Genomic DNA, 26,014 nt, shown 5'->3' on the forward strand with positions numbered 1-26,014 from the left:
TTAATCATGGGATAACCCCTTTAACACTCAAAAAGCATTAAATGAGACACATTCCCATGTTAAGAAAATAGAAATACATAGAATAGTCACATAGGTTATTAATAGTGTTAACAGATTTTTGGAAGTGTGTTTAAATATGGAGAGATTTTCTGAACTTTTTTTGCTTTTTGTACATTATACACAGTTGTTACCTTTAGAAGGAGCTTTCTTTTTAGGTTCTACTTTCCTCTCAGCCTTCTTTTTCTGGATCTCTGAAGTAAACAAAATCAAATATTATTATTATAATATAAAGGCACATGTAGGATATATATATATATATATATATATATATATATATATATACGGTACATACAAGTTCATTTATTTCAGTAATGCAACTTAAAAGGTGAAACTAACATATGAGATAGACTCATTACATGCAAAGCGAGATATTTCAAGCCTTTATTTGTTGTAATTTGGATGATTATGGCTTATGAAAACCCCAAAGTCACAATTTTGAGGTACCCTTTGCTCAGGGGCTATGGATTAATTAGCTGACTAGAGTGTGACACTTTGAGCCTAGAATATTAAACCTTTTCACAAAATTCTAATTTTAAGCTGCATTAATGCAATTCCTTTTAATTTGCATTACTGAAATAAATGGACTTTTGCACAATATTCTAATTTTTCGAGTTTCACCTGTATATATATATATATATATATATATATATATATATATATATATATATATATACATATAATTTATTTATACTCCTGGCAACCTTGCCAATCAGCTGTTTGAAGAAAAGGCTGCGCTGGTATGAATGCTGCCTTCTCTTCATTGTTTAATTGCTCTCCATCCACATCGTCGTGTACATCACAGCGACATAACTTCTATGGGACAGCTCCTATCTATACACGTGAATAGGAGGGACCCGTCCCATAGAAGCGAATGGGAAGGCATAGGTGTAATTATACCTGCTTACCGCTGTGATGTCCACTTCGAGAAGGGAAACAATGAGGAGAAGGCAGCTGATGTGTGGGGGTGCCGGCCCCCTCCAATCTGATATTGATGACCAATACTGAGGATAGGTCATCAATATGAATAACATGGACAAGCCCTTTAACTCTTGATACCACATGTGTTTCAGGTCTTAATAAACAGGTCACTTTTAGTACAATGTTGAAATGATTATAACATTTTACTGTTTATAATATGCCATTAAAATGGTTGTCCACTCTGATGATATTGATGATCTTTCTTCAGGATAGATCAATAGTTTCAGATCAGTGGGGGCCAACTCCCTGCACCCAGCTGTTTGAAGGGCTTGCGGCACTGGTGCAAGCACTGCAACCTCTTCAATGTTTATCTTTCACACCTTCTACTTTGTAGTGGGGGTGCAATATAATTACAGATGTTCAATGATCAGTCAGGAGTTACTGAGAGTTGGACCCCACCCATCTGATATTGATAACAAATCCTGAGGATTGGTCATCAATATCATGAAACTCGACAGCTCCTTTAAAGGGTTTAGTGCTTAAATGGCTGAATTGCTATAACCCTGACATTTGTGGTCCAAAGAAAGAATAGCTCAGAGATGTCCAAGTCTGAGCTGTTCCTCTTTCAGACTGCAATGTGAACACTGGGAGATACTTATTTTCTGGAAAAATATGAGCATATTCTACAACTCAGGATACTCATTCGTTGAGACCCTCTTCAAAACAAAAGAACAAAAATTTGGTCTCATAGATATGAAACATTTTAATGAAATTATAAAAATAGGCGACTAAAACGAGCATTTTCTAAATAGATTTGCCTAAGGTACTAATATTTTAAATGAAATAATATAAAATTATATGAAGCCTAAATGCAGATGAAGATAAACATATAAGAAAATTATATGCAATAGTACATTATTAGCATAATGGCTATCTGTGATACAATCTGGCGCATATGTTAAATTCTGCTCTAAATGTTGACTCCTTCTAATATTGTTATTAGCGTGTAGGTCAATATCTACCATTCTGGGACACAATGGATATTTCTGTTGAATATGTGTTCTTCTTTAAAGGGGTTATCCCATGATTAATGTATGAATTGAAAATCCAAAATCATATAGTACATGACAATCTCTATCTAACAAAGCAAGAAACCAACCCTGTACTTCCCATGGATCCAGATTGTTCTGCTAGATTAGTTTAAAGCTGGCAGTTTAGGGGAGGTGTACTTTCTCAGGGGTTTGTCCTTTCTACTGCAGGTGGTGTCAAAGGATGGACCTGAGCATGTGCTTCCATCTCAGTGAGCAGGACATAGAAATTAGAAAAAAGTGCAAACAGCAGGTGGCGCTATGCTGATAGGTTTAATTAAATATCTTAGTGGCTATACAAAATTTTTAATTAGATACAATTACACTACATAACTTAGGCGCATGTTCCGCATTGTACAAGTTTAAACCTATACCAGCTCCCTTGCTGTTGTAGATTTAAGCTATTTTTTATGCAAAAAACTGGCATAGAAAATGATAAATAAAATGCCGGCCCGCCCTTTTACACACCTACATCACGTCCCCTTTTTTCTGCACTGAGTTGAGCTACATAAAAGGGGAAAAAGTTGCGCCATATATACACCAAAAAGTGATGTATATTGGTGGATAAATGACACCCTAAGTTTTTAGGGGTAGTCTTGAACAGTTCAGTCAGTGCTTTTTCATAATACGAGTTTTCCCTTGGTGATATCCTCAAACTTTTCAATCAATGCTTTTTCATAGTAAGATATTTTTATCTATTGCTGTGCTTGTGTCCTTAGATACTGCTTCTCTGCAAAAGAGACATACAAGCTAGTCACCTTTACAAAATGAAAGGACAATGGAGTGACTCATAGCAAGTAACTACCCTTTAACAGAGCAAAGCAAAGAAAATTTCCTCGACTGCCTGAGAGGCCTTTGTTGGGGTATTTCTCCTTATGGAGAATGCCAGGTATGTATGAGGAGTATTGTAAGCCAATCAATGCGTTTCTGGTAGGTTTGAACGAACCCGAACTGTTAAGTTAAGGTTCGTACCGAACTTTAGAATTTTTGGACCCCGGACCCGAACCCGAACTTTTTCGTAAAAGTTCGGGTTCGGTGTTTCTTGGCAATTTTTGAAAGGCTGCACAGCAGCCAATCAACAAGCGGTTAACTGTCTGACCTTAGAAGCCATCACAGCCATGCCTACTAATGGCATGGCTGTGATTGGCCAGAGCAGCATGTGACCCACGCTCTATATAAGCTTGAGTCACGTAGCGCTGCACGTCACTCTACTGTTACAAGTGTAGGGAGAGGATGCTGCTGGACTTGTGATTTCAGGGAGAGAATAGGAGAGAATCTAACTCCGCGATCTACAGAGAAATAGTTGTGTGGGTGCAGGACACAATCGTTTTACCCTGCCCTGAGGCCGGTGACCAAAAAAAATAAACTTTTATAATTCTGTTAGTTAGGTGGGTGGCGGCGGCGGCCATTTTATGCAAGCTCAGTGCACCAGCACTGCATCTGAGCTTTTGAGACATTGCAAATCACCATATTTTGGGCAAACTACAACATCTGGATTAGTCAGTGTGCAATTTAAGGTAGAAATACACCCATCATTTTCTGGGGTTTTAAAAACACACCATTTTTTTCAAAAACAGTATTTTCCAGATCTACAAGTGTTAAATTCAAGTTTAATATATACAGTTTTCATATTCTGTTACCAAAAAAATACTTTTTTGGCAATCTACAACATCTGTACTAGTCAATGTGTAATTTAAGCTAGAAATACACCCATCATTTTCTGTGGTTTGAAAAACACCCTATTTTTTTTTTTAAAAACAGTATTTTCCAGATCTGCAAGTGTTAAATTCAAGTTTAATATATACAGCTTTCATATTCTGTTACCAAAAAAAGACTTTTTTGGCAATCTACAACATCTGGATTAGTCAGTGTGCAATTTAAGCTAGAAATACACCCATCATTTTCTGGGGTTTGAAAAACACACTATTTTTTTCCTCAAAAAACAGTATTTTCCAGATCTGCAAGTATTAAATTCAAGTTTAATATATACAGCTTTCATATTCTGTTACCAAAAAAAGACTTTTGGCAATCTACAACATCTGTATTAGTCAGTGTGCAATGTAAGCTAGAAATACACCCATCATTTTCTGTGGTTTGAAAAACACACTCCCCCCCCCAAAAAAACCCTGTATTTTTCAGATCTGCAAGTGTTAAATTCAAGTTTAATATATACAGCTTTCATATTCTGTTACCAAAAAAAGACTTTTTTGGCAATCTAAAAACATCTGGATTAGTCAGTGTGCAATTTAAGCTAGAAATACACCCATCATTTTCTGTGGTTTGAAAAACACCCTATTTTTTTCAAAAAACAGTATTTTCCAGATCTGCAAGTGTTAAATTCAAGTTTAATATATACAGCTTTCATAGTCTGTTACCAAAAAAAAGACTTTTTTGGCAATCTACAACATCTGGATTAGTCAGTGTGCAATTTAAGCTAGAAATACACTCATCATTTTCTGTGGTTTTAAAAACACACTATTTTTTCAAAAAACAGTATTTTCCAGATCTGCAAGTGTTAAATTCAAGTTTAACATATATAGCTTTCATATTCTGTTACAAAAAAAAATACATTTTTGGCAATCTACAACATCTGGATTAGTCAGTGTGCAATTTAAGGTTAGAAATACAACCATCATTTTCTGGGGTTTGAAAAACACACTTTAAAAAAACAACAACTGTATTTTCCATATCTACAAGTGTTAAATTCAAGTTTAAAGAGGACCTTTCACCGATTATTACACTATGAACTAAGTATGCAGACATGTAGAGCGGCGCCAGGGGATCTCACTGCACTTACTATTATCCCCGGGCGCCGCTCCATTCTCCCGTTATACCCTCCGGTATCTCCGCTCACTAAGTTATAGTAGGCGGAGATTTCAGACACTAAGTTATGGTAGGCAGAGTCTGCCCTTGTTCTGCTTTAGCGCTGGCCAATCGCAGCGCAGAGCTCACAGCCTGGGAGGTTATTTTCTCCCAGGCTGTGAGCTCTGCAATGCGATTGGCCAGCACTACAGAAGAACAAGGGCAGACTCTGCCTACCATAACTTAGTGAACGGAGATACCGGAGGGCATAGCGGGAGAACGGAGCGGCACCCAGGGATAATAGTAAGTGCAGTGAGATCCCCGGGCGCCGCTCTACATGTCTGTATACTTAGTTCATAGTGTAATAATCGGTGAAAGGTCCTCTTTAATATATACAGCTTTCATATTCTGTTACCAAAAAAAGACTTTTTGGGCAATCTACAACATCTGTATTAGTCAGTGTGCAATTTAAGCTAGAAATACACCCATCACTTTCTGTGGTTTGAAAAACACACTTTTTTTTTCAAAAAACTGTATTTTCCAGATCTGCAAGTGTTAAATTCAAGTTTAATATATACAGCTTTCATATTATGTTACGAAAAAAAACACTTTTTTGACAATCTACAACATCTGGATTAGTCAGTGTTCAATTTAAGCTAGAAATACACCCATCATTTTCTGGGGTTTGAAAAACAAACTTTTTTTTTCAAAAAACTGTATTTTCCAGATCTGCAAGTGTTAAATTCAAGTTTAATATATACAGCTTTCATATTATGTTACGAAAAAAAACACTTTTTTGACAATCTACAACATCTGGATTAGTCAGTGTTCAATTTAAGCTAGAAATACACCCATCATTTTCTGGGGTTTGAAAAACAAACTTTTTTTTACAAAAAAAAGTATTTTCCTGTTCTGCAAGTGTTAAATTCAAGTTTAATATACATCTTTTTTATTTCTGTTACCAAAAAAACACATTTTTGGCAATCTACAACATCTGTATTAGTCAGTGTGCAATTTAAGCTAGAAATACACCCATCATTTTCTGGGGTTTGAAAAACACACTTTTTTTGACAAAAAACAGTATTTTCAGGCCTTGCAGCATCAGCACGTGTGAAATTACAGGCATTTATACTGCTGTCAAATTTAGTTGTTAAACAAACAATCGTTTGGGCACAAAAAAATTTGTTGGCAGCCTTTGATGCAGATGTCATTGTGAGATACACCCTTAATACATTTGAGTTACATTTAGAGATTTTAAATACCACCATTTGGTGCACCAATATTGAATTCAGGCCTACACTGGTTCAGGCCCTGTGAGATACACCCTCTACATACAGTTTGATTCAGGGATTTGAAATACAGCCATTTGAAATACAGCCATTTTGGGGAAATAAATATTTACTTCAGGCCTACACTAGTTCAGGCCCTGTGAGATACTTCCTCTACATACAGGGGTTTGATTCAGGGATTTGAAATACAGCCATTTGAAATACAGCCATTTTGAGCAAAGAAATATTTAATTCAGGCCTACACTGGTTCAGGCCCTGTGAGATTCTCCCTCTACATACAGGAGTTTTATTCAGGGATTTGAAATACAGCCATTTAAAATACAGCCATTTTGGGAAAATAAATATTTACTTCATGCCTACACTGGTTCAGGCCCTGTGAGATACTCCCTCTACATACAGGGGTTTGATTCAGGGATTTGAAATACAGTCATTTGAAATGCAGCCATTTTGTGCAAAGAAATATTGAATTCAGGCCTACACTGGTTCAAACCGTGTGAGATACCCCCTCTACATACAGGGGTTTGAATCAGGCATTTGAAATACAGCCATTTTGGGCAAAGAAATATTTACTTCAGGCCTACACTAGTTCAGACCGTGTGAAATACTCCCTCTACATACAGGGGTTTGATTCAGGGATTTGAAATACAGCCATTTGAAATACATTAATTTTGGGCAAAGAAATATTGAATTTAGGCCTACACTGGTTCAGACCGTGTGAGATACCCCCTCTACATACAGGGGTTTGAATCAGGCATTTGAAATACATCCATTTGAAATACAGCCATTTTGGGCAAAGAAATATTGAATTCAGGCCTACAATGGTTCAGACCATGTGAGATACCCCCTCTACATACATGGGTTTGAATCAGGGATTTGAAATACAGTCATTTGAAATACAGCCATTTTGTGCAAGGAAATATTTAATTTTGGCCTACACTGGTTTAGACAGTGGGAGATACTCCCTCTACATACAGGGGTTTGATTCAGGGATTTGAAATACAGCCATTTGAAATACAGCCATTTTGGGCAAAGAAATATTGAATTCAGGCCTACACTGGTTCATACCGTGTGACATACTCCCTCTACATACAGGGGTTTTATTCAGGGATTTGAAATACAGCCCTTTGAAATACAGCCATTTTGGGCAAAGAAATATTTACTTCAGGCCTACACTGGTTCAGGCCCTGTGAGATACTCCCTCTACATACAAGGATTGATTCAAGGATTTGAAATACAGCCATTTGAAATACAGCCATTTTGGGCAAAGAAATATTGAATTCAGGCCTACACTGGTTCAGGCCCTGTGAGATACCCCCTCTACATATAGGGGTGTGAATCAGGTATTTGAAATACAGCCATTTGAAATACAGCCATTTTGTGCAAAGAAATATGTAATTTAGGCCTACCCTGGTTCAAACCGTGTGAGATACACCCTTTACATACTGTCGTTCTATTCTACTATTAATTAAACACCCATTTAGGGCAAGATCCTAAATTCTAAAAATATGAGGAGAGCGTCAAATATGGGATGGAGCCCTGGTCGTGGTGCTGCTGGTGGAGCTCCTGTTGCAGGGAGAGGACGTGTTCGATCTGTGCCAGCTACACGCACAAGTGAAACCCCTTCCTCAGGTGCGAGTAGGCGACAAAACTTGCAGCGGTATTTGGTCGGGCCTAATGCTGCTCTATGAATTGTGAGGCCTGAACAAGTACAGGCAATAGTAGATTGGGTTGCTGACAGTGGATCCAGTTCCTTAACATTGTCTCCCACCCAGTCTCCTGCTGAAAGACCACAGTTGGCACCTACAGCTGATGTCCATCAGTCTTTCACCTGACCCCCTTGCAAATCAGCCAAGCAGTCTGAGCCCCAAGTCATGCAGCAGTCTCTTCTACTTTTTGATGACTCTGTTAGCAGGGTTTCCCAGGGCAAACCACCTAGCCCTGCCCCAGCAGTGGAAGAGATTGAGTGCACCGATTCCCAACCACTTATCTTTCAAAATGAGTACATGGGAGGACCATCACAGCACGTCTCGGATGATGACGAAACACAGGTGCCAACTGCTGGGGCTTTCGAAAGTGTGCAGACCGACAAGGAAGGCAGGGGCAAAAACTGGGTGGAAGATAATGTAGAGGGCGATGAGGTCCTCGACCCCACATGGAATTAAGGTCATGCGAGTGACCTATTTAGTTCGGAGGAAGAGGCGGTGGTCGCACAGGGCCACCAGCACAGCAGAAGAGGGAGCAGGGTGCAAAAGCAGAGCGGCCGTCCTCTAGACAGTATGCCTCCTACTGCCCACTGCAGCAAGGGACCGAGCACACCAAAGCCAGCTCCAAGGAGTTCCCTGGCATGGCAGTTCTTCAGACAATGTGCTGACGACAAGACATGAGTGGTTTGCACGCTGTGCAATCAGAGCCTGAAGTGAGGCATAAACGTTCTCAACCTGAGCACAACCTGCATAACCAGGCATTTAATTGCAAAGCACGAGCTGCAGTGGAGTAGACACCTCAAAATCCAAGAAAGGTCTCTGGCTCCTCCTGCTTCCTCTTCTGCTGCAGTCGCGGATTCTTCATCCACCTCTAGAGTGACAGTGCCACCTGCCACCCCGCAAACAGAGGATCTGCCAGCAACACCAACACCTGGGTCACCAAGCATCTCCACAATGTCCCACGGAAGCGATCAGCTCTCCATATCACAAACGCTGGAGAGGAAGAGGAAGTACCCCGCTAGCCCTGAATGCCAGCATTTCTAAATTACTGGCCTTTGAAATGCTGTCATTCCGTCTGTTAGAGATGGATAGTTTTAAAGGCCTTATGGCAGTGGCTGTCCCACTTTTAAAGGCGAGCCATCCCTTCCCTTCACAACCAAGTAGAGGACAAAATCGGGTGTACACTGCGCAACGCCATCTGTGGCAAGGTGCACCTGACTACGGATACGTGGACCAGTAAGCACGGTCAGGGCCGTTATATCTCCATAACAGCACACTAGGTAAATGCAGTGGCGGCTGGGCCTGAGGCGGATAGCAGTTTGGCACATGTCCTTCCACCACTGAGGATTGCAGGGCGCTTCAGTTTGCCTCCTGTTGCTTCCTCCTCCTACTCCGTTTCCTCATCCTCTACCGACTCCTCATCCGGTCAGCGTAATACCTTTACCACCAACTTCAGCACAGCCAGGGGTAAACGACAGCAGGCAGTTTTAAAACTTATCTGTTTGGGGGACAAACCTCACACCATGCAGGAGCTGTGGACGGGCCTTGAACAACAGAATGATAAGTGGTTGGTGCCAGTGAGCCTCAAGCTCGGCCTGGTGGTGTGCGATAATGGGCAAAATCTTGTAGCAGCTCTGGAACTAGCCGGTTTGACGCACATCCCTTGCCTGGCACATGTGCTGAATTTGGTGGTGCAGAGATTCCTTAAAAATTACCCCGATATGTCAGAGCTGCTGCATAAAGTGCGGGCTTTCGACGTTCTCACCTTGCTGCTGCTCGCCTGTCAGCGCTGCAGCGTAACTTCGGCCTTCCCGCTCACCGCCTCATATGCGACGTGCCCACAAGTGGAACTCCACCTTGCACATGCTGGCTAGACTGTGCGAGCAGCAGCAGGCGATAGTGGCGTTTCAGCTGCAGCACGCACGGGTGAGTCACTCGGCGGAACAGCACCACTTTACCACCAATAAATGGGCCTCCATGCGAGACCTGTGTTCCTTGTTTCGAGTACTCCACCAACATGGCCAGTGCCGATAACGCCGTTCTCAGCGTTACTATCCCACTTCTATGCCTCCTTAAAAAATCGCTCCTGGCGATGATGGAAGAGGATGTGACACAGGAGCAGGAGGAAGAGGGATCATTTTGTATGGTTTCCAGCCAGTCATTCTAAAGTGGCTCCGAGGGTGGGTTCCTGCACCCACAAACTCAAGGTACACAATTGTCCAGCCAGGGCACAGTTCTGGAGGATAAGGAGGTGGAGGATGAGGAGGAGGATATGGAGGAGGAGGAACCATGTTCACAGCGGGGTGGCACCCAGAACAGCTCATGGCCATCACTGGTGCATGGATGGGGGGATACAGAGGACACAGACGATACGCCTCCCACAGAGGACAGCTTTTCGTTGCCTCTGGGCAGACTGGCACACATGAGCGATTACATGCTGCAGTGTCTCCGCAACGACCGCCGAGTTGCCCACATTCTAACTTGTGCTGATTACTGGGTGGCCACGCTGCTGGATCCCCGTTACAAGGACAACGTACCGTCCTTAATTCCGTCACTGGATCGTAATCGTAAGATGCGCGAGTACAAGCGCACGCTGGTAGACGCGCTGCTGGTGGCATTCCCACCTGACAGCGGGGGCACAGTGGAAGCACAAGGCGAAGACAGATGACGAGGAAGAGGTCGCCAACGCAGCTGGGGCACCGCCAGCACCTCAGAAGGCATTGTTAGCATGGCCGAAATGTGGAAAAGCTTTGTCAGCACGCCACAACAACCAGCACCACCAGCTGATATGGAACGTCTTAGCAGGAGGCAGCATTTCACCAACATGGTGGAGCAGTATGTGTGCACACGCCTACACGTACTGAATGACGGGTCTGCCCCCTTCAACTTCTGGGTCTCCAAATTGGGCACATGGCCTGAGCTTGCCCTTTACGCCTTGGAGGTGCTGGCCTGTGTATTATCTGAACGTGTGCTTAGTATGGCAGAGGGCGTCATCACAGACAAGCGCAGCCACCTGTCCACAGCCAATGTGGACAAGCTCAAGTTCATTAAAATGAACCAGGCATGGGTCCCTCAGGACTTGTCCGTACCTTGTGCAGAATAGACTTGTATACCGGTACTAAGCAGCCATTGTTATACTGCAGCGCAATTGCTTATGTTTGTATTTTGGATATTTCACACTCTTTTGGAGTGTACCTTAATCTTACAAAATTTAATTAAAACCAAAAACCTGTGTTGGCTATCTCGTCCTCCTCCACCGCCGCTTACACCTACTCCACTCCGTCCAGAGCCTCCTCAAACTTCTACTCCATATGGCACTCCACCTTTTTTTTTAGGGTGAAATTTACCAATTTTGATGTGTATAGTACCACTGCTATACCTAGTGGACCGGTAAAATTTCTGGCGAAATTAACAAATTTTTAGGTGTATACACCCAAAAATTTGTTAATTTCGCCTGCTATACCTAGTAGACAAGTTAAACAAAAAAAAAATTGTCAGTTATATATTCTGGTGAAATTCACCAATTTTTGGTGTGATGTACCACTCCTATACCTAGTAGACCGAAAAATAATAATTTTTGTCAGTTCAATTTTTTGATGTACACTGTAATGCAGGCTCCCTGCAACCAGGAAATAGTTAATTTTTAAGACCCTTCGACACAAATTAATTCTGATCGAATAAAATGTTTTGAGGAAAATTTGTTGAAGCATCCAAATCAAATTTTTGAAAACTTTGCTCATTTCTATAGTTGACAGCTTAATAAATTTCAATAAATTTTCTGTTACATTCTTGGGTTGGCATTATACAATTTTAGACGTGAATAAACACCTGCTATGCATAGGTGACAGGGAATAAAATGTAATATATTAATCAGTAATTAATGCGCGCCAAATCCTTTCATTCAATGCTTAAACTTTGAAAAATTTTCACACTTTTACGCTTTAATAATTTCTCCTATATTTCAACTCTATCATTTAAAATTTGAAAAAAATGAATCCTACCTTGGATGTGGTCTCTCTTTCTCACGCTCCCTCTCTGTCCTGGAACCCTGATTCCCCGCCACCCGTGATCACCATGGTAGGCGCATAAAAGAACATCCAAAGTTGATAGAGCAGATATCAAATTGGATCATGAACATCACGGGGACGTGCGACATGGTGGGGCACTAAGTGTGCACACGCCTACACGAACTGATTGACAGGGGTCAGCACCTGCTTGCCCTTTACCCCTTGGAGGTGCTGGCCTGCCCTGCAGCCAGAGTATTGTCTGAACGTGTGTTTAGCATGACTAAAGTGGGTTATCACAGGTTATATTTCCCAATGTTTTGGGGTGTACCTAATTTTAAAAATAAATTGGTGGTGAATCAGATATTTCCAAAAATTGCTGCTGTACAAATTAAAAAGTGAAAGTAAGAAGCCCGGGAATGGGGGATCACCCATAATGCCATGCAGACAGCCAATCAACTTAGCTAATAGAGAAGCCACTCTAGTACAGATTTTAGGTTGTTCACTTTCTTTTATAAATAAGTAATTCTGTTAATCCTTGATTCTGTAATTGGGGTGAAATAGCAGTCTGATACTACTTTTTTGGGGGGTTCACATTGTTATTTTACATAAGTAACTCTCTTACTCCTTAATTCTGTATTTGGAGTGAATTTGCAGTCTGATACTGCTGATTTTGGTGTATTCACATTGTTATTTTTCATAAATAATTCCATTAATCCTTAATTCTGCAATTGGGGTGAAATTGTGGCCTCATACCACTGATTTTGGGGTGTTCACGCTCTGTTATACATAAATAAATCAGTTAATTCTTGATCCTGTAATTGAGGTGAAATAGCGACCTGATACTACTGATTTTGTGGTGTTCACATTCTTTTATACATAAATAAATCCATTCATCCTTGATTCTGTAATTGGGGTAAAATAGCAGTCTGATACTACTGATTTTTTTCTGTAGCAATCTATGTGGAATCAGCTGACAGTGTAAAAGGAGAGCGCTCTTTCACTCTATAGTACAATCTTGGGCCACTGCATGGTTAAGTCCTTTTTACCTGACACTAACATTGACCTGTAAGGTAAGTTCACACGTGAATTGTGAACTGATTCTAAGAGCGATACCTGTCATACTGACGCACAGTAACAGTTTCAATACCACAGCGGACTAGCTATGCATGTTTCTGCAATGCACAGTGATGTACACTGTAATGCAGGCTCCCTGCAACCAGGAAATAGTTAATTTTTAAGACCCTTCGTCACAAATTAATTCTGATCGAATAAAATGTTTTGAGGAAAATTTGTTGAAGCATCCAAATCTAATTTTTGAAAACTTTGCTCATTTCTAGTTTGTGCAGAACACTTTACTGCAGTTATCTTCTTATCTATACACATAGGTGATATAATTATAGGAAGGATTAGAATGACAGTTAAGGTAGGATCCACCATTCACAAGGGATGATTGTCAAAGCTTATATATTCTTTCCTTGTACAATGAAACAAGGGCACAAATCATGCCAAGAAAACTCTCCCATAGAAGTCAATGGGGTCCCCTCCTGTCCATTGTGTCTGTGGCCCATGGGGCTGCCATAAAGCATTTTTTTTTTGTGTAAATGCTATTAAGAACAACTCAGGCAAGATGGCAGCCCCCATAATTATATTCAGAAAAGAGAAAAAATAAATCAGAAAATAATAACAGATTAGAAAAAAAGGAGATGTGTCGCTATCCGGTTTTAACTGGCAGAAAACATTTTTGACACATTACCTTTAATGAAAATTAGTACATATTACATCTGCTTGCATTTTCTCTCTCTCTGTCAGAGCAGTTGAAGCATAGTCTGATTCGCTCAAAATGAATAACAAGAAATTTGGGTTCATTAGAATTCTTTTTTTTTTTTTTTTAATTCAGGACAAATTCTGAATCTGTACAATAAATTCCTTCACCTCTAATATGAAGAAAATGAGAGAGAATTTATCATGGCCTGTGCACCAGTTCAGTAGTAAGGTTAAAAAATATTGGCACATGCCATTTTCTACTAAAATTTTAAACTTTAAAAAAATGTGGGAAGGGCATAGCGACCTGGACCGGACCTGCTCAACCTGACAGTTTTAACATAATTTACGCCAGTAAATTAGCATGTTATAGGTGAATCAAGTCCAGTTTTTGAAACTGTACCAATACCTGTATAGTACTATGAAATATGTTGGTTGCCCGAAAATAAATAAATAAAATATAAGATAATACATTTGTACTAGTAAAATACAAGGCATTCCCTATGTTCCTCTTTACTATAGGAGACCTGATAAATTTCATTGTAAATATTAACACTATATGATTTTGTATGGTTTTTATATAATTAATTAGCATTTTATTGTATAAAATAAGTATTTGATCACTTACTAACCAGCAAGAATTCTGGCTCTCACAGACCATTTTTTTTTAGAAGCCCTTCTACTCTGCACTCATTACCTGTATTAATTGTATCTGTTTGAACTCATTACCTGTATAAAATACACCTGTCCACACACTCAATCAATCACATTCCAACCTCTCCACCAAGACTAGAGATGAGCTAATTTCTCAAAAATGATATTCGGTCGGTTTGCCGAATTTTCCAAAAAAATTTGAGTCGATCCAAATCTATTTTTGGCGAATCATGTTAAAAACAGCTATTTTCTGGCTGTAGAGAGCCTGTATAGTGGTGTAGAACACTTGACCTTGCAGTAAAGTGCATAGGGAGTCTGCTGTGGTAGTGAAATAATACTGTGAGTCAGTATGATATGCAGATGACAGGCGTTGCTCTTAGAATCACTGCACACTTCACTTATTTGGGCAGTTATGGGGCCAAAACTGAACAAATAACTCAAGTGTGAACTCAGCCTTAGAAGTCAATGTTAGCTTCAAGAAGAAGCGCACTCCTTTTACATCATCGGCAGCTGATTCCACATAGATGTCTACAGAACCTGTTCTATTAAACACTTATACAAATAGAGCCCCCATGACAGGGTGGAGCCATCAATCGGTCAGCATTTGGTCAGTAATCCATCAGTATTGCTAAAGGCAAAAAAAAAACAGGAGTGGATCCAAAACAGAGATGACACATGAATGGAATATTTGCATGTCTTCTGTGTTTTGTACCCACTCCTGCCAAATCATGAGCCAATTCTGGTGGGACCCCATGTCATACAGGCCTTACAGCTGCTACATACACAGGATCCATTGTGCGTCTCATTTTTCCTTGCTTCTTACAGATCAGAAGAAGGGTGGGAACAGCATGAGGAGATCACAAAGTGGCCCAATGACAGAGTGGGGAGGTGGCAGCAGCAAAAGGAGAGCACAGAGTGGCCCAATGTCAGAGTGGGGAGGTGGAAGCAGCATGAGTAGACCACAGAATGGCCGAGTGACAGAGTGTTGAGGTGGCAGCAGCATAAGTAGACCACAGAGTGGTGAGATGGCAGCAGCATGAGGAGACCACAGAGTAGCCCAGTTACATAGTAGTGAGCTGGAAGCAGCATGAGAAGACCACAGAGTGGCCCAGTGACATAGTGAAGAGGTGGCAGAAGCATGAGGAGACCACAGAGTGGCTCAGTGACATAGTGGAGAGGTAGCAGCAGCATGAGGAGACCACAGAGTGGCCCAGTGACAGAATGTTGAGGTGACAGCAGCATGAGGAGACCCTAGAATGGCCTAGTGACAGAGTGTTGAGGTGGCAGCAGCATAAGTAGACCACAGAGTGGTGATGTGGCAGCAGCATGAGGAGACCACAGAGTGGCCCAGTGACATAGTGGTGACATGGCAGTAGCATGACAAGACCACAGAGGGGCCCATTGATATAGTGGTTAGCTGACAGCAGCATGACGAGACCACAGAGTGGTGATGTGGCAGCAGCATGAGGAGACCACAGAGTGGCCCAGTGACATAGTGGTGAGGTGGCAGCAGCATGAGTAGACCACAGTGTGGCCTAGTGACATAGTGTTTAGCTGGCAGCAGCATGAGGAAACCACAGAGTGGTGAGATGGCAGCAGCATGAGGAGACAACAGAGTAGCCCAGTTACATAGTAGTGAGCTGTAAGCAGCATGAGAAGACCACAGAGTGGCCAAGTGACATAGTGGTGAGCTGGCAGCAGCATGAGGAGACCACAGAGTGGCCAGTAACATAGTAGTGAGGTGGGGGGGCAATACCAGTACCAGCTAAAGATGATGGGTGGCAGTAGGAGCACCTGGCAGCAGGTGTGTGGACAGGTGAGTTTACTTTGGGAGAACTATGGCCCCCTCAGCACTATACACCCACTCTGATGCCACACTGCTGGCCGGGCAGGAAAGCTTGTCCAGGTCAAACCCGGTCAGTTGTGGCCACAAATCGACCTTGGCTGCCCAGTATTCCAGGACATCTTCTATGTGGGGTGGCAGGGTGCACTCCAAGTATGCCACAAGCTGCTGGTTCAGGTTCTTCTCTATGCCAACCTGCTGCTGCTGGTGAGTTGTTTCTTCAGTAGGTGGGTGAAGGAAACTGCTCATCAGCGACTCTAAACTTAAGTTTGGATCTGGTACTGCTCCTGCCCCCCACCCCCAACAGCCATGGCAGTGGAACGTGAGCTTATAGGGACCGACCTGCGTGAGGATGGGCGATGGCGCACAAAGGCAGCGGCCAACTGACTACATAGTATGTCTCGATAGTAATCCAGTTTGTCCTTCCTCTCAGTGGGTGTAAAAAAGGCCCCCATTTTGGACCGGTAGCGAGGGTCTAACATGGTGGAGAGCGAGTAGTCATCCCTCTGCCGAATGGTGACAATTCGGCTGTCACTATGTAAAAAACTGAGGATGCATCAGGCCATTTGCATAAGTGACTCGGAGGGACTCCCTGCCTCTATCTCCACTGCATACTGCCACGGTGTGCCCAGTCTTCCTCATCTCCCTCTTGCTCCTCCTGCTCCCCCTCTCCTGTGTAGAAAAAACACCCATTTATCTACGCATTGCCTGTGCTTGAATGTCGTCCTCTTCCTCATCTAGTTCAGCCCCCACAGGGCTCATGTGGCCGTGAGATGTAGTCGCCACATCTCTTGTTCCCTGGCCAGCCAGATTTAAAAGCATGGGCTCCAGAACATGAATCAGAGGAATGACGTTGTTCATCAATGGCTGTAATATAATGTAACTTCACTACTGAATGGCAATTATGACATATATTTTCCCCTTTTTTTCCCTATTAATACACCCCCCAAAAAAATAAGACAATGTAAAATCAACACAGAACGGCTAATGGGACATACGTATCTTTCCTATTAATACACCCTGTAAATGTCTGTATCACACAGAACTTTCACCTTAATCACAAGCAAGGTTTGCTGGAATTAGTGATGTATCATATAGTGTAAAAAACCTAAAAGCAGCAGCATAACTGCAATTTGGATCCCCAAATATTGCAGCAAGGTGTAACAGAATCGTTCCTATTACCTAGGCTGTACACTTTCCTATTGCACCCTGTTCTCCATCTATAGTGTAGATGATACCTCGCTATCCTTTCCCTACACCTTGACTGATCTTTCTCTGAACTTGTAAATAGTTTTTTCAGCACAATAAAGTCTTTCCTAGCACTGTGCCTTGCGCCTGATGATGTCTCTCCCTGCACTAAGCACACTGGAAAATGGCAGAATCAAAATGGCTGAGGCTAGTTATAGGGCTGTGACATAATAAGGGATGGCTGGCTGCTGATTGGCTGCATGCATGGTATTATGGGTGATCCCTCGTTCCCAGAGTTCTTTGTTCCGTGTCCTAACACATGCAGCAGACATTTTAGGAAAAAATGCGATTTGTTACGACGAAGCGCGAGGAAATTCGGATTCATTGCAAATCAATTTTTTCCTAATATTTGGATCGAATTCCACTTTGTCAAGTTCGATTTCTCATCTCTAGTCAAGACCAAACAGCTGTCTAAGGACACCAGAGACAAAATTGTAGACCTACACAATGCTGGGATAGACTACAGGACAATAGACAAGCAGCTTGGTGAGAAGACAACTGCAATAATTAGAAAATGGAAAAAACAAACGATGACTGTCACTCTTCCTCGTTCTTGGGCTCCATGCAAGATCTCGACTCATGGGGTAAGGATGATTTTGAGAAAGGTCAGGAATCAGCCCAGAACTACATGGGAAGACCTGGTCCATGACCTGAAGAGAGCTGGGACCACAGTTTCAAAGATTACCATTAGTTTCACACCACGCCTTCATGGATTAAAATCCTCCAGGGCACGCAAGGTCCCCCTGCTCTCACCAGCACATGTCCAGTCCCATTTAAAGTTCACCAATGACCATCTGAATGATGCAGAGGAGGCATGGGAGAAGGTGATGTGGTTAGAGGAGACCAAAATGGAACTTTTTGGTATCAACTCCACTCGCCATGCTTGGAGGAAGAAGAAGGATGAGTACAACCCCAAGAACACCCTCCCAACTGTGAAGCATGGGGTTGGAAACATACTTTTGGGATGCTTTTCTGCAAAGGGGACAGGGCGACTGCACTGTATTGAAGGGAGGATGGATGGGGCCATGTATCGTGAGATTTTAGCCAACAAGCTCCTTCCCTCAGTAAGAGCATTGAAGATAGGTCATGGCTGGGTCTTCCAGCATGACAATGACCCAAAACACACAACAGAGGCAACTAAGGAGTGGCTCTGTAAAAAGCATTTCAAGGTCCTTGAGTGGCCTAGCCAGTCTCCAGACCTGAACCCAATCAAAATCTTTGGAGGGAGCTGAAACTCAATGTAGCCCAGTGACAGCCCAGAAACCTGAAAGATCTGGAAAAGATCTGTATGGAGGAGTGGGCCAAAACCCCTGCTGCAGTGTATGCAAACTTGGTCAAGAACTACAGGAAATGTCTGACCTCTGTAATTGCAAACAAAGGTTTCTGTACCAAATATTTAGTTCTATATTTCTATTGTATCAAATACTTATTTTGATGCAATAAAATGCAAATTATATAAAAATCATACAAAAAGTTGTGTATAAAAAGTATATAGTAAAAAATTGCTTGACATAAGGCACCAGTACCTCAGGCCTTCAGATCATATGTTTCGAGGCTGCCAATCATTTGGAACATATTGAATCAGGCTACAACAATGTGCATCTTCAGCTCTTGGCTATCACCACTTCTAATAATAATGTTCAGCCACATAGACAGACCTTATTGGCACAGCCTTTCTTGATCCTGATTTCATTCAGTCTGAACATATTCTTCCAGCTTTCTATTTCTGTTTCTTTGCCAGACCATTGCTCCGAGACCTCAATGTTCTCGTAATATGATTTCCAAAATATTTCAATGCAATAATCTTTAATTTTGCAGATTGCACATTATTTTTATCCAAAATGTATAATATGGACCACAGTTCATTTTTGTTTAATGAATCTATAATAACCATTACAGAAAAAGTAATGTTACCTAATGCATTTGGCAATATGTTGCTACAGACTCTAGATACATACATGATCTCCATATAGTCAAGAAGGCAGGAGGCACGGAAATGTGGAAGGAAAAGCTGTGACCTTATTGCTGCTGTCCCTAACACCACCTAGTTTTTCAGAGTATATTAAGGCAAGGTTTGAACTATGGTAGTTTTCACATGAGAGATAAGTTCAAAAAATTTGTTTTTAACCCATGACACCTCATGCTTCTACTACTTATACTAGGACAAAGTTAACAATTAATTCATTCTTAACAATGTTTGGAGAACTATTTTTTTTTATTTTTTTGTTTGTTCTTTTCATATGGGTTGATGCACAGGCAGTTATCAAGAAAGAACACTCGTATAAAAATCAGGGAAGATTTATCAAAACCAGTGTAAAGGAAAATTGGCTTAGTTGCCCATAGAAACCAATCAGATTTTGCCTTTCATCTTTTTGAGCTCCTGTGGAAAATGAAAGGTGCAATCTGATTGGTCTCTATGGACAAATAAGCCATTTTTCCTGTACACCAGTTTTGAGGCCACTCAAAATGAATGGGAGCTCCAGAAATAGCTACAGCATTTGGTGAAAGAAAGAAATGAGATAGATAGATAGATATACAGCAAAAACGAAGGCAGCACTCCAAGTTGTGAAAAAAAGTGGAAGGTTTATTCACCCAACCAGCAGCAACGTTTCAGCTCTCTCTATGGAGCCTTTGTCCAGCTGAGTAACATGTGCATAATGGCATACATAAATAGTGGCAGTGATTAACATGATTACAAATCAATTCCAATGGTCATAAACATAAATAAGATGAATATAAAAATTACAGTCATATAAAGAGTATAATTCATCCATACAACTAGTGTACATATAGTGACGAGTAGGCGCATACATAAAAATTCATAGTGTAATTCATAATGTGTACAATATGCCCCAATCTTGCATAATCAGTGATTATTGCAGAAGTGAACAAATATGTGAATAAATTGAAAAAATTACTTAAAAACCTTTGAATGGGTAAGAGGCTGAAGCAACATGGTGGAGACTGCTGGCGTCCGGAAACAGCAGCTGCGCATATGCCGCGCCGTATATTATCGCGAGACTTGTACCGAAACTGAGTGACGTTGCTGGCCATAACAAAGATGGCCACAATGGAAAAAATGGAGTAAGGGCGCATGCGCCACCAGGCGTTAACGCCCATCCAGCTTCACAGAGTACTAGTTGATAAGATATATACCGCATTTTCAGCAGAGAAGCCGATCCATAGATCGGGGGCCGGCGGTTCAATGCCGGTCACCGTCAGGACATCCGTCATGACAGGGGGGCGTGGCTCTCATACCAACTCCACCCCATCGTCCAGATATATCGGCGCATCCGCTCCAAAGCGCTCGTGCCTGTCATGTAGTAACCGATCCAAATCAGGGATCAGTCATAACAGACTGCAAGAGCGCAAGGATCCAATGCATCGGTAAACTTGTAATAGTAAAGATATATGAAAAATTTATGAAAAAATGAGGATAACAGCAGGATTATCCAACCGTCCGTGTGGTGTGACCCCAGTCCCACTTACAGGGGCTAGAGCCACAGCAGACAGACAGGGACAATCACTTCACCATTCAGCATCGCAGATAAGTACAAGAATGTAAATGAGGATCGCCGACACAGTTCCTCCAGTCTTCACCCCAACTACCATTCATAGTATGAAGTCATAGTAAGATCCTGTATAAAACAGAGAAGATAAGGAGAAAACCAATTAGATAAATAGCACATGTTATTTTCCATAAACGTAATCAGAAAAAGAAAGGACATGCATAGTCAGCAGTCAGACTATCCTGAACTCCACATTTAAGCCCTGGGGTTTCAGGGTGCCCAAAGTATAAATCCAGTATAGTTCACGTTTTTTTAATAATTTGACACGATCACCCCCACGTCTGGAAGGAGTTATTTGTTCCAGAATTCTAAATCTTAGGTCATTTTGTGTGTGTTTGGCATCAGCAAAATGTTTTGACACTGGGAGGTCCATTTTTTGTTTCCGAATGGAATAGCGATGTTGGTTGAGACGAGTTTTGACGTCCCAAGTAGTCTCCCCAATGTATAAAAGGTTACAAGGGCAAATCAGCAAGTAAACAACATAGGACGAGTCGCATGTTAGGTACTGTCTGATTTTCACATTCTGTCCTGAAATTGGATGGGGAAATGTATCACATTTCAGCATCAACTTGCAGTTAATGCAATTATAGCATGGGTAGCAACCCTTCCTGGTGGACCCAAAGTAAGACTCGCATGTCTCCCTGGATGTGCCAATATCTGATTTAACCAGTCTGTCGCCTAAATTGCGACTGCGTCGATAGGAGCAAAGAGGTGGGGCCTTAAATTCCTCAATTTGTTCAAAGTTACTAGCCAGAATGCGCCAGTGTTTTCTGATAATTGCCGCAATAGTCGTACTATTAGTATTATACTCAGAGACAAACGGGATCCGGGGCTGGGATCGTTTAGGATCACCTAGTCCCGCCTTAATAGTCTCTTTAGTAAGGGGTTTCACCCTATTGGTGTGTTCTTGGATAAGCTTTTTAGGGTAACCGCGTGTCTGGAATTTCTGGCCCATCTCTTTTAATCTGACATCAACTAGTGCTGGATCTTGTACAATTTTCTTCACACGAAGAAGTTGACTAAAGGGGAGTGACCTAAGCATGGGTTTTGGATGGTGGCTCTCGTAACGCAACAGTGTGTTTTTGTCGGTTGGTTTTACATATAGGTCGGTTATTAGCTTGTCATTTTGGATGCTAACCTGGGTATCTAAAAATTGTATTGTGGATTCAGAGTGGGAGAGTGTAAATTTCACACTAGGATCAATAGTATTAAGGAAAACGTGGAAGGCGATGAGGTCCTCCGTGGCGCCGACCCAAATCAGGAAAATGTCGTCGATGTATCGCCACCACCCCAGCACATGGCTGAAGTGGTGGCACACATAGACGACAGACTCCTCAAGATGGGACATGTAAAGATTTGCGTAAGTCGGCGCCACGTTGGACCCCATCGCGGTACCACGCAATTGTAGGAAAAAGTCATCCTGAAATAGGAAATAATTCCTGGTCAGGATGAACCTGAGAAGGGAACTTAAGAACTGTTGACAGTCAGTACTGTATTGTGTCTTTTCTAGTGTCTGTTCGATAACTCGTATACCTAACTCATGTTCTATAGAGGTATAGAGGCTTACCACGTCGAATGAAGCCAATATTGCCCCCTCTGGTATGGACAGATCTGCAATTTTGGTTAAAAAGTCATTGGTATCTCTGATATGGGAACATGATGCTGTTGCATAAGGACGCAAGATTTTATCAAGGAAAATAGCTACCTTACAAAACAATGAGTCCACGCCCGAGACGATGGGGCGTCCCGGGGGTGGAGTCAGGGATTTGTGTATTTTCGGTAAAGTATATAAAATGGGCGTTGTCGGCTTGTCACAATATAGAAATGAAAAAATATTGTCATCAATTATACCTTTTACTTTTGCTCTAATCAAAATATCCTTTAGTTCTCTTAACAGCACAAACTTCGGATCATTATAGATTCTCTCATAAACCTTAGTATCAGCCAATTGCTCTCTAATTTCGGCCACATAGGATCCGGTGTTCATGACCACAACCCCACCACCTTTGTCGGCGGACTTGATGGTGAGGCTGTGGTCCGAAGCCAGATCTCTAAGCGCCGAAATTTCTGCTGAAGTGATATTGGCAAATTTCAATGGGTGCTGAAGTGTATCCTGTTTGAGGCCTTCGATGTCGCGTTTGACCGCGAGACCAAAAGCCTCAATAGCAGGGTGGTCAATAACAGGAGTAAAGTCACTTTTAAGAAATAACCCCAAATTTTTCAAATTCAATTCGCTGATACCTGTATTCTCAGACAAAGGTCTAGCATCCTGCTTCGCAAAAAATACCTTCAACTTAATATTACGTATGAATCTCTGCAGATCCATTTCTAAATCAAACCATTTAGTGGCATTTACAGGGCAGAATGATAGACCTTTGTTTAGCAAGGACAATTGTGCAGCACTCAATTGTGCCGAAGAAATATTTACCACTGTATCATGCCCTATATCTTGCGTCTTAAAGTCCTGCCCTGTTGGGGCTGCACATTTTTCCCTTTTCTTCTGTTTATGTTGTCTCCTCCCCCCTCTGCGAGTCCTGTTGACTCGGGGGTTGCCCCTAAAAAAGGAACAGAGGGCATGGTATCCAATTGTGAATCTGTAGCAATGTCCCGAGCAGAGTGTCCCTGTGACTTTCTATTCCTAGATGGAGAGATAGGACCATATTTCTCCCCCGGCATCCTGCGATTTCTCCTTTGGTCTCCTTGCCAATTGTAAATAAATCCTGTTGCGTAATCATTCAGGTCTCGTATCCATTTGCCACGTTTTTTACTTTGCAGATCCGCCTTAAATTTATCAAAGTGTGGTACACTATTGGTCATATACGAATCAAAGTCCTCTGTGGATAGCACATTTCTCAATTTCACTATCAATTCATCCAGAGTTCCCTGTACTGTCATTTTCTCTTTCTGCAAAAATTCAACATTGAGTAAAATAATATCAAAAGCATATTTGTTCGAAATCTGAACAAATCTGGAACAAAAATCAGCATTATTTGAAAATAAATCAGGTCTTAGATGCGAACGCATCCCTCTTGGGATCCTATGTGCAAGATGGTACTCACTCAAAGTGATAAGATGCAAATCCAGGCTAATAAGACGCTTATTTTCATTTTCATATTTCTTTTTGAGATCAGTGGCACTGATCTCAAAAAGAAATATGAAAATGAAAATAAGCGTCTTATTAGCCTGGATTTGCATCTTATCACTTTGAGTGAGTACCATCTTGCACATAGGATCCCAAGAGGGATGCGTTCGCATCTAAGACCTGATTTATTTTCAAATAATGCTGATTTTTGTTCCAGATTTGTTCAGATTTCGAACAAATATGCTTTTGATATTATTTTACTCAATGTTGAATTTTTGCAGAAAGAGAAAATGACAGTACAGGGAACTCTGGATGAATTGATAGTGAAATTGAGAAATGTGCTATCCACAGAGGACTTTGATTCGTATATGACCAATAGTGTACCACACTTTGATAAATTTAAGGCGGATCTGCAAAGTAAAAAACGTGGCAAATGGATACGAGACCTGAATGATTACGCAACAGGATTTATTTACAATTGGCAAGGAGACCAAAGGAGAAATCGCAGGATGCCGGGGGAGAAATATGGTCCTATCTCTCCATCTAGGAATAGAAAGTCACAGGGACACTCTGCTCGGGACATTGCTACAGATTCACAATTGGATACCATGCCCTCTGTTCCTTTTTTAGGGGCAACCCCCGAGTCAACAGGACTCGCAGAGGGGGGAGGAGACAACATAAACAGAAGAAAAGGGAAAAATGTGCAGCCCCAACAGGGCAGGACTTTAAGACGCAAGATATAGGGCATGATACAGTGGTAAATATTTCTTCGGCACAATTGAGTGCTGCACAATTGTCCTTGCTAAACAAAGGTCTATCATTCTGCTCTGTAAATGCCACTAAATGGTTTGATTTAGAAATGGATCTGCAGAGATTCATACGTAATATTAAGTTGAAGGTATTTTTTGCGAAGCAGGATGCTAGACCTTTGTCTGAGAATACAGGTATCAGCGAATTGAATTTGAAAAATTTGGGGTTATTTCTTAAAAGTGACTTTACTCCTGTTATTGACCACCCTGCTATTGAGGCTTTTGGTCTCGCGGTCAAACGCGACATCGAAGGCCTCAAACAGGATACACTTCAGCACCCATTGAAATTTGCCAATATCACTTCAGCAGAAATTTCGGCGCTTAGAGATCTGGCTTCGGACCACAGCCTCACCATCAAGTCCGCCGACAAAGGTGGTGGGGTTGTGGTCATGGACACCGGATCCTATGTGGCCGAAATTAGAGAGCAATTGGCTGATACTAAGGTTTATGAGAGAATCTATAATGATCCGAAGTTTGTGCTGTTAAGAGAACTAAAGGATATTTTGATTAGAGCAAAAGTAAAAGGTATAATTGATGACAATATTTTTTCATTTCTATATTGTGACAAGCCGACAACGCCCATTTTATATACTTTACCGAAAATACACAAATCCCTGACTCCACCCCCGGGACGCCCCATCGTCTCGGGCGTGGACTCATTGTTTTGTAAGGTAGCTATTTTCCTTGATAAAATCTTGCGTCCTTATGCAACAGCATCATGTTCCCATATCAGAGATACCAATGACTTTTTAACCAAAATTGCAGATCTGTCCATACCAGAGGGGGCAATATTGGCTTCATTCGACGTGGTAAGCCTCTATACCTCTATAGAACATGAGTTAGGTATACGAGTTATCGAACAGACACTAGAAAAGACACAATACAGTACTGACTGTCAACAGTTCTTAAGTTCCCTTCTCAGGTTCATCCTGACCAGGAATTATTTCCTATTTCAGGATGACTTTTTCCTACAATTGCGTGGTACCGCGATGGGGTCCAACGTGGCGCCGACTTACGCAAATCTTTACATGTCCCATCTTGAGGAGTCTGTCGTCTATGTGTGCCACCACTTCAGCCATGTGCTGGGGTGGTGGCGATACATCGACGACATTTTCCTGATTTGGGTCGGCGCCACGGAGGACCTCATCGCCTTCCACGTTTTCCTTAATACTATTGATCCT

The 26,014-nt window shown here is 41.7% G+C and overlaps 1 protein-coding gene across 1 annotated transcript in view; it reads right to left on the reverse strand.

Moving 5' to 3' along the window:
* The window catches only part of TRDN (triadin), a 276,197-nt gene that overhangs the window by 87,310 nt on the left and 162,873 nt on the right, over window positions 1-26,014 (reverse strand). The window contains exon 12 of the mRNA XM_040430087.1: window positions 192-251. Coding sequence (XP_040286021.1) covers window positions 192-251 — 60 coding nt within the window. The remainder of the gene's footprint in view (window positions 1-191; window positions 252-26,014) is intronic.

This window comes from Bufo bufo, chromosome 4 (assembly GCF_905171765.1).
Source record: "Bufo bufo chromosome 4, aBufBuf1.1, whole genome shotgun sequence".
Classification (NCBI taxonomy): Eukaryota; Metazoa; Chordata; class Amphibia; order Anura; family Bufonidae; genus Bufo; species Bufo bufo.